We start from the raw sequence: 13,296 nt of genomic DNA, 5'->3' as shown, positions 1-13,296 counted from the left end.
AGTATGTGCTCAAGGAATATAAACTCAGCCTAAGATCAACAGGCTGCGGAGGAGAAGTCTCCTAGAAAACACGATTTTGATGTATTCTAAAATTGAACAGAATTAGTCTTACTGCCACTATTATTTACTATTTAACTCCGCCACACTATTTGTATATATATATATGTAATTGAATTCACACTTTCCCTTCAAGGGGAGACCAGTTCTTGTCTCTCCAGCCCAACATTCAGAAATAATGGATTTCCATGACTTTGAGAGCCAACAGGTCTTGCGCGAGCTCCTAAAATGACACGGCTCTATGTGCAAAGTCCTCAGAAGGAAGGAATAGCTGATCACGAAGAGCACTTAGCATGATGGAGAAGGTCCCGCGTGGCTGGCCCATACCTCTCCCCAGCCCCTCTCTCGCCACCCTGCGCTGAGCTTCCACACCAGACCAGCACCAGCCACACCCCCAGGACATGAGCTGTGTCCCCCTCTCCATAGGGCTCCTGGTCAAGAGAGTCTATTCCTCTCCCCAGCAACACTGCTCTCTGCAGACCCCACTCTCTCCTCTCCATTCCCGTCAAGCACCACTGCCTCTGGGAAGCCACCTGACTCCCTAGCCTCGGTCGAGGTTCTTTACACATGTCCAAACATCAAACTCCTCTTTTTGGAGATGCTCACCCCAACCTGTAATTACAGACTTATTAGTACAGAGTAACTGAGATATAAGGATGGACCACAAAAAGGTTGCACAATACTGAAAACACACTAAAAATTACTGAATTGTACACTTTAAAATAGTGACGTTTATGTTATGTGAATTATATCCCAATAATAATTTTTTAAAAGTTAAAAAAATTTAAAAGTTGGGCCAAAGTTAAACAGGCTTTTGGTCAAGGGACTTCACAGCCTTAAGAAAGCTAACATTAAGCGATGCTAGGTCCAGGTTTACCCTGGATTGTCCAGGTTGCCAGAATCGTCCTGGTTTATACCCGCTGTCTCAGAGTCATTAGTAATAGCACACCTTCTCACTCCCAAAACTACCCCACCTGGACAATAAACCATATGATGACCCTAACTATGTACACTCAATCACCAAGAACAGGACAGAGGTCCTCAGATATATCTGACCACTGCTCTGGTTCCTCAGAACATACTCGAGGAGATGCTGCATTAGATGGCAGAATAAAGATGCAAAGTCACGGAAATCCATTATTTCTGAATCCATTATTTTCAGCTGGGGAGACCAGAACTGACCCCCCATGAGTGGAGAATGTGAATTCAAAAATATACTATTGACCGAGAATTTTTTAATAATCATATTGCTACTATTGCTATTATTCTAACAGGCAGTAGTAATGTAATGAATAATGTGCTTGCTAAACGAAAAATAAACTAAAGACCTGAAATCAAATAGAAACAAAACATAAGGCTTGCACATACCCCTTAAAAAAGTAAAACCAAGACACAAGTGCAATGGGGGGATCACACAGACTTGAGGGGGCTTTTAATTGACGTAAGTGAAATAATCAATAGTGTCATACGATCACCAAAAAGGTGTTATAATCTTACGTTTAATGAACAATACAGCATATAGAATGCAGATTCCCATATTCCCATCGTTCTGATCAGCACCACAGGACACAACATCACACTCCATCGTGAGAGCGGTGCAGGAGAAAGAGCACCGGCTCTGCAGCCAGGCCATCCTGGGATCAACTCCCAGTTCCAGCATTAACAGCTCTGTGACTCGAGGCGAACTACTGACCCTCTCTGAGCTCAGTGTCTTCATCTGTAAGAGGCAGTAACGACACCACTATGGGACTGCAGCCCAGAGTGCACGCGAGCGTGTCTGCAGAGGCCTCACAAGCGCCGGGGGAGGGACAGGAAGCACCAGCTGCTGCTCTGCTTTGATTCCCAGTTTCTATTCTCTTTACAGCAGTGTTTTCAGAATGGTCAGACAAAACTGACAAAGATCTGCCTCACCTGTCCACCACACTCCCCGGCTGCACCTCCTTCACAAAGATGTCCACTGCTGCCAGAGGCTGACTCCTCACGGCCACCACACTGAACCCCAGGCCTCCCTCGGAGGGCCGTTCTATCTCGATGTACTCGACTTGCCGGCCCTAAGGAAGGGGGATGAAGAAAAGGCAACGGAGTACATTTAACTGACATACCGTTTCCAAAGAACTGAAATTGCTATTTTGTGAATAGAACAAAAACAGCTTCTCCTAAGTCTTCTCCATAAAACCAAATACACTCAGCATTTCAGTAATAAACCATTTCTGGAAACACTCTCACTTGATTATTTTCAGCAGAACATAAGAGGAATGTGCTGTGTTCTGCAGCCTCGGGGAATCGGAGAGGTATTTTCACACTTCATTCGCATTACAAGATGAATCCGAAGCTGTACGAAAATTCCTGAGGAAAATGTCCTTTCCCACAGTACATTCTAAATCACTTTTTACACTGAACTTCTCTAAATTCTCTTGATGAAAAATGTATTTTTAAATGGAAATCAAATTAGATATATCAAAAATATGCTTTTTGTTTAGCGGTCAGCCTAAGTCAGAACTACCTGCATTTTTTAGGGTTCTGTTTTTAGTTCTATTGCGATGCATTAATATTCCACTGCAAAAGACTATGGAAAGACCACCAGCCATTCCAATGGGTTCTACCTGTGACAGACAAGCATTTTACTGCTTTAGCTAATAGATGCATTTATAACATGAGAAATTCATAAATGTAATCAACCAACAAAAGCATGGCATAAAAATAATTATCAGTCAAATTAAGGGGATAGAGTTATAAAGTCAAAAAAGGAATTTGGTATAGAACATTATTTAACTATCACACCTTAAACAGAGTCTTTTTAACTTTCAAACTCAAGATTCATTTTTTTTTTTTGTGAGGAGATCAGCCCTGTGCTAACATCTGCCAATCCTCCTCTTTTTTTGCTGAGGAAGACTGGCCCTGGGCCAACATCCGTGCCCATCTTCCTCCACTTTATATGGGACACCGCCACAGCATGGCCTGCCAAGCAGTGCATCGGTGAGGCGCCCATCCCGAACCAGCGAACCCTGGGCCGCCGCAGTGGAGCGCGCGCACTTAACCGCTTGCACCGCCAGGCCGGCCCCAAGATTCATTTTTTAAGACACTTAGAAGGAGAGGTGCACAAACACAGAACGGACATGTCCACAACTCAACATCTGTCCTTTAACTTGGAACACGCATCAGGGATGAAACTGGGTGACTCTTTCAAATGTTTCCCCAGATTTTCCAAATTACATTAGTTCTAACTCCCATTAATTCTGTTCTGACATAAAATTAAAAACAGCTTCAGAGGAGTTTTGTCACTTCTGGTAGACATGTTAATTTTCCTTCTATGATCAAAACCGTAAGTCTCTTTCTTACAAGAGTAGAGACGTGTCAAATTGGAGTGACCATCTAAAAACTCTCCTCACCACACAAATGGATATTTCCTTACATAACTTTAAGCCAATAAATTTCCAACACACAGGTCAGAAAATAGTATCAATTCCTCCTAACAATATAAACACACAAGCAAACAAAACACAGAGTAACATATTTTAAGGCAAAAAGAGTAAGTCTAGGTTCCTTTTTTAACCTATAACAGGAGAAATAAAGCTAAATTTTCTCAGAACAAGACAGAACTTTACCTGAGCCATCTGCTGAATAATTGAGTTAAAGTCTTCATTTCCTGACTTAGGGGTCCAAGGAAATAACCCAGACACAGTCAAGTTATTAGAGGACCTGTGGGCATTCCCGTTCGTAATGGCACCATCCGTGAACACTAATAAACCTTTCCTAGAAAAATCAAAGTTGGCTGAACAATCTGAGGGTATATGGCTGAGCTGTTGGAGAGAAAAACAAAAGAAAGTCATCAACAGAAACCTAGAGAAAAGAAATTATTTCTACTTAGTAAAATATATTTTGCCCATCATGTGTTAAATTTATACATGTGAAAGAAATAAGATACAGATGCATGAATCTGTGAGTTTACAAGGCTGTAGTTTATTTAGTATTATACAAAATGCTTAATAGCTTCAAGTGTGTTCTTGTTTCCTGCCTGCCACTATCACCTCCAGCTAACAGCATGGAGAACAGCTCAACACACTCCCCACACATCCTGTCACTAACACACATCTGAGACACTGAGTCCTTCTGCATTTATCCGTGCACTTCCATGTGGGAGCCACAAGAGACTCGCAGCTGGTGTATAACAACAACAACAATATTGGTACTTATTGGGGGCTTGCTATGAGCAAGGTACTAAACCCAAACTCACATATTATCTCATTTAATCCTTCCAACAGCCCTATGAGACATCAGTCTTCCACCTGTGAAAATGAAAAGCAAGGCTCACAGGGGCTAAGTAACTTGCCCAAGATTAGTAGCAAATGAGTCGAGGACCCACTTAAACATTAGTAATAAAGGGGAGACTCCTGTAATTACGAGGAACAGGAAAACCGAGGTTAATTTTTAAAATATCATTGGCTGATACAAGTGCCAACACAGTGGAATAAAGGTAACATCAAGAACAAATGTCAAAAGGACCTCACAGAAAAAATCGCCACCCACAGAAACTCTACACAAACACTCACAGGAGAAAAATCACAGGGGTTTACAGTTGAGTGGATAAAATATGATATGCACATAACTGCAAACTATATAAACATAAAAGACTGTCATTATGATGGAGTGGTGGGTTAAGTCCCCTCTTAGTCCAGTAAGAGTGACAGATCTGGGGTAATCTTTCCCAATTTCTATTGCTACCAGTAGCATTCACTGTTGCAACATGGGACTCATTCCACGACCACAGACCAAAGAAAGCTAACCTTCAACATGGGGAGTGCTAAAATTATGACATAAATTCTGATCTAGAGAAAGACATATGTGCAGAGTTTAATCCTTAATTAGTTATAAAAAAAAATCACTCACTAAATATGGGCAGGCATTTTGGTTTATCAGTAAAAACATTCTTTCCCAAATGTTCTTAATCTTCACTTAACAACTCTACTACATTATCTCCAACTACATTTAAAATTCTGCCCAAATTTATGTATAGGATAGCTACTACACAAGCTCAGCTTCTAGACTAGATGGTTTAAAATCAATTTGCCATCCCTGACCCCAAAACACAGCAACCAAGAGCACAGTTAAAACTACTAATTTACATCACCGTAAGCAAGGTGCCATGTGTCCTGTGGTTCAACAGCCACGTATTTAGAGCCTGCAAGAGTCCAGGTACCACGTCACACGTGGTGGAGGAAACAGAGATAACACCAGGTACACTGCTTCCAATGGCTATCTAATCAGAATATTCACGACATTCGATAGTCATTTGATTAATTATTGAGAGGTATAAATCATGTGCTACAAGGGCATGGCCAGTGCTTCTTAGAAAAAAGACTTCGTGAGGAAACTATATGTAAGCTAAACACTATTTCATAATTTTGAAGAAAATGTTGAGAATTCTCAAAGCATCTGACCTTTACATATTTAAATAATTTAAGTACCAAAACCATATTCCAAAGCCAAACACAAAATTTACAGTCAACACTTAAACTGTCCGTGCCAATGCTCCCCACGGGTCACAAGCGCCAGGACAGTCTCGCTGCTGAACTGAGAGTTCAGAGACAGCCCACCTGCCCCTCTCTCCTCCTCTCTCTTTGCTGGTTTGAACATGTCGACAGGCAGCTCCCTGATGGCCACGTACCTGCCCCTTCAGCTGCTTGATGGACTGCTGAAGCGTGAGTATCTGGTTGAAGGCAGGACTCCTCAGTGTCTCATAAAACACAGACAGCTGCTCGTTCTGCGATGTGTCGCCCTTCTCCTGCAACTTCGTTGTCAGGCGATCGAGAACCTGCAGGACCTGCAGTTTATCTTGTTGGAAGAAGGATCATCAGAGCACAAGTTAAATCCCATCCCATATTCTGTTTCTGAATTGTTAACTAATTTAGTGACAGAAGTATATATCTAGAATACCTGTAGCAGGATTTTCAGGCATTTTGAATTACTGTCTTCAACTACTTGTAAAGAAACCTAAAGGAAAAATTTAAAATACAAAAGGTGGTTTTCCATTAGTGTATACACGACTATAGAATGATTAAAGAAAAATTAAATGTACAAAAATTAAAGAAAACCTCAAGAACATTCTTCATCAAAAGACTTCACTCAGGAAAGTCAAATTAAAACCACAATGAGGTGCCACCACACACCCACTAAGATGGCTAAAACTAGAAAACAACACAGCAGACAACACTAAGTGTCGACAAAGAGGTGAAGCAATGGAGCTCTCACACGTTGCTAGCAGGAATGTAAAATGGCACAGTTTGGAAAATTGTTTGGCAGTTTCTTATAAAGTAAAAAATACACTTACTATATGACCCAGCACTTCCACTCCTAAATACTTACCCAAGATAAATTAAAATATATGCCTACAAAAGACCTATGCAAAGGACCATACAAGTGTTCACAGCATTTTTATTTATAAAAGCCCAAAACTAAAAAAACCCAAATGTCTAATAACAGATGAACACACCAATTATGGTATGTAAACATAATAGAATACTCAGAAATAAAAAGGCAAAAATTACTGATACACACACAGATTAATCTCAAAAATAGTATACTGAGGGAAAGAAACCAGATAAAAAAGGATACAAACCTTATGATTCCATTCATATGAGGTTCAACCTCTAGTCACAGGTGAGTTTGCCTGGGCAGGGTGGGAAGGAGTTGACTGGGAAGGGATTTGAGGGGCTTTTCGGGGTGATGGAAATGTTCTACGTTTTGAATGGGGTACTGTTCACACAGATACGTTTGACAAAATTCATTGAACTATATATTTTAAATTGGATATTTTATTGTATGTAAATTATTCTTTAATAAAGTTGATTTTTTAAAAAGGATCCTGGGCTAGAAAAGAACATCCAAATTAAGGGATCAAGAAGATTTTAGAGAGATCAGAAAAAAAATCCTCAAGATGCAAAAAGGATCCTAGACTCTTCCTAGTCATCTGAGAGTCTCCAAAAGGTAACCACCCCATACGGCATTTTCTAGGGATAATGTTTTTAATTCCAGTGATTTGCTTAAACCAGCCCAAAACGTAATGTAATCAAAACTCAAAAAGCTAGCAAACGCTTTATTATGACCTAAATGTCACTTTCACAGTGCTCATTTTTACTAGTGGTACACTGTTGTAATGAACCAAAGAAATATGAGTATCACAGTCAAAATTTTCCTACATCAACCCTGGATACAGTTGCTGAATGAGATCTTCATCTTCTGCGTCAAGGTCATTAAGGAAGAAGCGTATTAAAAACCAGTGAGGGATGCCATTGGCATTGATAAAAGGTCCATGTATTCCATCCAACATTCACCAGATTCAACGAGAACTACCAAAAGCCCTACTGGACAGAGCATCGCAGAAACACTGTGACGTGCTCCGCGTGACAACTTTGCAGGCCTTGCGACCACCCACCGACAGAACTGGATCACAGGAGGGCAGTCCCAACAGCGCTGTCCTCTTCTACAGAAGGATCGTCAAGCGCAGCTCTGTGGTCATTAATACGTCAACCTCTCTAAATCAAAGAATGCAAGCTGAAACTACGAGATGCTATTTTTTACTCTCAGATTGGCATTTTTTAAAAATTAATAACAGCCTGTACTCTCGATGTCATGGAAAAACAGGTGGGAACATAAATTGGCACAATCTTTTAGGAGAGCAATTTAGCAATATCTATCAATCTACAGTCTCTTTTGCTTAGAATGTGTACTTCTGTCTCCCCTAACAATGTACTTGTGAAGGGCACACAGATGTGTGTACGTGTATACTTACTGCTTGTTTTTTTGTGTGTGTGTGAGGAAGATCAGCCCTGAGCTAACATCCACGCTAATCCTCCTCTTTTTGCTGAGGAAGACCGGCTCTGAGCTAACATCTATTGCCAATCCTCCTCCTTTTTTTTTTCGCCCCCAAAGCCCCAGTAGATAGTTGTATGTCATAGCTGCACATCCTTCTAGTTGCTGTATGTGGGACGCGGCCTCAGCATGGCCAGAGAAGCGGTGCGTTGGTGCGCGCCCAGGATCCGACCCCGGGCCGCCAGTAGCGGAGTGCACGCACTTAACCGCTAAACCACGGGGCCAGCCCACTGCTTGTTTTTAATAACAAAACTCCTGGGAAAATTAAACTATGAAGAGCAATCAGTCATTAAAGCAATGAAGGAGATCTGAACGTACTGAAGCGGCAGCAGGAGGAAATGGTTAACACCAGCCCGGGGCTCATTGAGCAGCTGGAGACTCCAGCTTGATACCCAACCCCTCGCAAAGGACGCCAAAGGTTTTTAATAGATAACAGAGTCCCTCATTTTAAAATGTCAGGAAATACCTGATCCGTCTTAATTGCTTTTTGTAAATAATCTGAGAATGTATGGATTTAGGGGGCATGGCTGGCTGGAAGATGCGAGATAATCACACAGACATTCTCTGTTTGTGTAACTAATGGACGATAAAATTCGGGATTCCCCAAACAGAAAAGGCTTCCTTTGAGCAAAACATTTCTGTATATATTATTCAGAACTTGTCTGGTAACCGCAAAACAAGAAAATGTGTCCTAAGGTTTAATTTTACTCCTGCAAACAAATTAAAAATTCCAGTAAAAGTCTGTCAGAAATACATTTATAAATGACAACGTCAATCTACACGTAACGAGGTATTTTAAGCATGTTGATAATGTCCTGATATGGAAGAAAGTGACATTCTGTGGAAGCTGTGCCCACTGGCTGGCTCCTCCAGCAAGGAATGTCTGCGCCTGGCTCCTGTGCCCGCCGCCCACCTGCAACCCCAGAGTCGTAAGTAAGGTCTGATGCTGGCTAAGATGGTTCATTCACAGGAGCTGCTTTGACAACTAACCCGGGCCCGTTGCCTAACGCACACAACTGAAGAGGGAAACCAGAAAGTTTCAGGATGTGTGCATTGTTTTCTCCTTTTTGTAAGAAAAAAAATACATATTTGTGTTTGTGTAGGTTTCTAGATGTAGAAAGATAATCAATTTAGTGATTACTTCTAGAAAGTAGAAGTGGCGATGGGGAGATAAATTAGACTTTTACTTGACAGATTTTAGTTTGAATGTTATTTAAAAAGCATGTATTAATTTTATAACTTAAAAAACAAAAGGGACAAAGAGATAATGGCTAAGACGGCCTCATGAGAGCACAATGGAGGCGACAGCCAGGGTGATTCTACTGTAAGGAGCATGCACACACTAGCCGAGTGTGTCCCCCAAGCTGGGAGGCAGTGAAGAGAGCGTGGCTCACCCTGCCTGTGCCAGGGGAGCATCAGCACTTTCCCAAGAGAAAAAGAGGGTGTAAAGAAGAGGGACTGTGTGTCCTCACTGGCCTAGATGGTCAGACTACGCAGCATCACGGCTGATGGACAGAGCTCCATTTCACCCTCAACAGAGGCCCCGTCTGAATGGCAGACAGGGCTGCCCTTGGTCAGCGGTTCTCAAATTTGAGCATGCGCCAGAATCGCCATGAAGGGCTTGTTCACGCACAAATGGCTGGGCCACCCCCAGAATTTCTGACTCTGTAGGCCTCAGGTGAGCCAGAGAACCTGCACGCTCACCACGTTCCCATGGGATTCTGATGCGGCCAGCCTGGAGGCCAAATTTGAGAACTCCTGCGGACAGGTGTAAAAAGGCGAGGCTTTCTGTGAGAATAGCAACTAGTTCTAAGTGACCTAGTGTGAAGTTTCTAAAACCAGCAGAAAGGGCAAAAAAGTAGTTTAGACCGGTGTTACTGCAAGTGTGGACTGTGCACTGACGCCTGGCCCCCAAGGAGACAAGGTCCAAAACTGGGAATAAGCATTTAGACACCATGCCATGTGGCACAGTAACTTAGATCCATGAAATTTAGTAATAAAAAAACTTGACTTACCTTGTATTTTTTTAATTTCATTTTCCTAACAATTCATTTTTCTAATAATTTATTTTAGAAAAACAGCAGTCCTTAAAAGACTGGTGGGGAGCCCTGATCTTTCACCACTGATGGTTTGAGAAGCACTGGTTTAGAGAGATTACTTTGAGTGGTTCCTTGTAAACAATGCTGAGTAGACTGGTCTTGATCCTGGAAGCAACAGGAAGTAAGTAGGGGCTTTTAGGAGAGAAGTATTGAATCCAGACTTCTATTCAAAAAGGTAATTCTGGTAAAAGGATAGATTAGTGGTCTTCAAACTTTTTTTAACACACATTCCCAACAGTAAAAATGTGCTGACCACTCGCCTTGGTTTATTTTTTATAATTATAAACATACTACTATATTTAGACGTCATACATGTTTTAAAACACATATAAAATAGAAACATCATTAGGTAAAAACCAAAAGGCAAGGTTCAACTGTCAACTTCCTACCCTCCCAAAGGATCAGCCTGCACATCCTGGAAACCGTGGAGGAAGACTATCCCTCATCAAGGGTTAAGGGAAGAAACCGGCTGGCCATCCAACCCTCTGACTCATGTTTAATAAAGGCTAGGCCATGTCCAAAAGCAGGCCTGGAAAATTACTACAATTCCGTGGTGTTCGGTGATATCTGGGGAAGGGAACGAGAGCCCTGAGAGTATGTGAGGACAGAAGGAAGAAACGCAGCGCGTCCACAGCGGAACACCCCGCCAGCACAGGCAGGCTACACAGAACTCATTTTGTGGTCGTGGGAAGTCTTCAAACAACTCTGACCTACCTGGCTAAGAAATGAACAGTGCTTACAGCAAGGAATTTCAAGTCTGTGTAAACATGGTAAAGCCGAGTCACCAGGCTACCTACAATCAGTCACAGCCTGGACATTAAACAGCCACCACTGTCCCCGTAGCCGCACAGTCTCCAGAGACCCGGGAGTCTGTTATGCTCAGCAGCTTCTACTCCATCATTGATCAGGAGGGTCTGTGACATGAATTTTTCATGTCTGGTTCACTGTAAGATTTGATTGAAGGAAACTATTATAAAATTGTGGTTTTTAAATATCCATGCCCTTAGCCATCACCAATTAATGGAATATTTGAAAAAAGCTGGTGCAGAGATAGAAATGTAATTTGATTTAAATTTCTAGGTGGAGGAAACTTACTGAAAAGATTTATTGACCTCCTCAGTTCAAGAATATAGGCGAATTAAGGACTCCGAGGAACAAACTTTTTGGACTCCCAATAGCACCAAAGAATGTAACTCCCCAAGACATCTTATACTCCTATCTTGAACCTAATGAGACAACTTATACTTATGCAAGATAAGTATACTTACACTTATCTTGAAAATTTGGGAGAAAAAGATCTGTGGCAATGTGTTTGGGACTGCAGGTGTGCACTGAGCAGATCACCATCAGACCCAACAAACTCCTCAATGGGATTCCCCAGAGCTCGAGGGAACCAGGGAGTTTGAACCACGTAAGAGCTATTAACTGTAAATGAAGTCATAATGTCAGAAGTTATTCCAAAATTGAAGTCCATGAACAACTTTCAGTTTCTACTGCTTCCTTTGGGGTGCAAAGCTCAGGATGTGTCTAATTATCACGCCTTTGACTCAAAACTCAGCATTTATGAAGCACTGTTTAAATGAAAAACAAACTCTTAGCCAAAGAGCAATGGCGGCTCTTCACTGGAACTACAAATAAACTCATCTGCTGCCATGCTAGTGCAGATTCAGGACAGGTGTCCTAGCCTTGTGTCCCTACCAAATGACAAGGCCTTTTCCAAACTCCTTAGACGTAAAAATTACTATATTTTTGGCTGCTGCCAAAACACTATTCCTGGAATTTTGGAAACAGATACATAAATACCAGAATGATCCTGATATTTTGGGGCCATATGCCTAAGGCAAAGACAATGTTTAAGTCCACTAAACACTGGACATTCAGGACATGTTAAAATCAAAGCTGAAAGATACTATGTTAAACTCAGAATCAGAACTGAAAGTCAAGTCAGTTCTTCAGAATAATTCAGCTGGTTAAATACTAATCTTCTCATTGAACTATTCAAAGTTAATGCACATGAATATTCTGCCTGTAACTCTGCCGCTGTGTAAGAACAAAGTTAAACTGTTTAATGGCATGCTTTTGTATTCCTGTTGGTGGCGGTTTTCTCCAATGATGACAAAAAAACAAATCTGGGCAATTTTCACACCTACGGACCTCTGATCCTGTAGCCAGTCCCTCCCTGAAAAGACCCAGGCATTCACACTCCTCACTAAGGTTAGCTCCCACCTCAAATACTCGGTTCAGTTCACCCCACACTGCGGACAGTGCGTCTGAACTCCTCTCCAGAAATACGGTCACGCTGTTTTTGGCCTGCTTGGGAGATTCAAAACAATGCCAGCAAACTGTGAAACACACCAAACCAGGCTTCAGACACCCTTCCCACCAGTGCTCCTCCGTCTTCCTCCTCCTGCCTTTTCCCAAAAACCATATTACCTGTCATTAAGTCAAGTAACTAGCTTTTTGGTGCCTACCACGTACAATGCAAGGTCATTCTGTATAACATCTCATTTATCTTCTTAACAATGTACTATCATCTCCATTTTGCAAATGCAGAAAACTTGCTATAATTCCAAAACACCAGGGGGAAAGCACTTTGAAAGTGGTAACAACAGAGGAAGACAGCATAGATGCCACTAAAGGGAGTTAATTTTACCTTGCAGGGAGGGAAGGTCAACTGTCAATGACTTCAATTACTTTAAAAATGAGATTCAGGGGCTGGCCTGGTGGTGTAGTGGTTAAGTTTTCGCACTCCGCTTCAGAGGCCCGGAGTTCAGGGGTTCAGATCCCAGGCACGGACCACACACCGCTCATCAAGCCACACTGTGGCAGCATCCCACATACAAAAATAGAGGAAGACTGGCACAGATGTTAGCTCAGCGACAATCTTCCTCACCAAAAAAAAAAAAAATGAGATTCAGATATTTCATATTTTCAATGGAGAGGGAATGTTTGTCAACCTGACCCTCCACATCCACTTAACTCATCTCCCTCTCCTACCACACTCTGTCCTGGAGCTTTGAAGCTTCAGAAAGTAACCCCAAAGGAGACTGCTTTTCTCAAGGCAGAAGCCCTTCCCAGCCCCTATTACCAAAGCCACGCCCATCAATTAGGAGCTAAACTAAATGAAAACTGGTCTGCTCCTCAAAGGCTGCAAACCTGGGCCCTGAAAGCTATCTACCAACCAGGCCATGTGTGCAGAGCAACAAAGCCAGGGCAGGACTTTGGTCTGGTTCTGCTTCGTTTAAGAGGAAGACCAACACCAGAGAATGCT

The 13,296-nt window shown here is 42.0% G+C and overlaps 1 protein-coding gene across 8 annotated transcripts in view; it reads right to left on the bottom strand.

Annotated features, from left to right (window-relative positions):
* Nucleotides 1–13,296, bottom strand: part of PATJ (PATJ crumbs cell polarity complex component) — a 307,655-nt gene that overhangs the window by 290,396 nt on the left and 3,963 nt on the right. For all 8 annotated transcript variants that reach the window (XM_058538171.1, XM_058538173.1, XM_058538175.1 and 5 more), the window contains 4 exons: nt 5,992–6,048; nt 5,723–5,889; nt 3,663–3,857; nt 1,969–2,108 (listed from right to left, as the gene is read on the bottom strand). In XM_058538171.1, coding sequence (XP_058394154.1) covers nt 1,969–2,108; nt 3,663–3,857; nt 5,723–5,889; nt 5,992–6,013 — 524 coding nt within the window. In that variant the 5' untranslated portion in view covers nt 6,014–6,048. Of the gene's footprint in view, nt 1–1,968; nt 2,109–3,662; nt 3,858–5,722; nt 5,890–5,991; nt 6,049–13,296 lie in introns of those variants that run through there.

Source organism: Diceros bicornis, chromosome 4 (genome assembly GCF_020826845.1).
Source record: "Diceros bicornis minor isolate mBicDic1 chromosome 4, mDicBic1.mat.cur, whole genome shotgun sequence".
Classification (NCBI taxonomy): Eukaryota; Metazoa; Chordata; class Mammalia; order Perissodactyla; family Rhinocerotidae; genus Diceros; species Diceros bicornis.
Note: the sequence above shows the minus strand (reverse complement) of the source record. Positions and strands in the feature narration are given on the sequence as shown.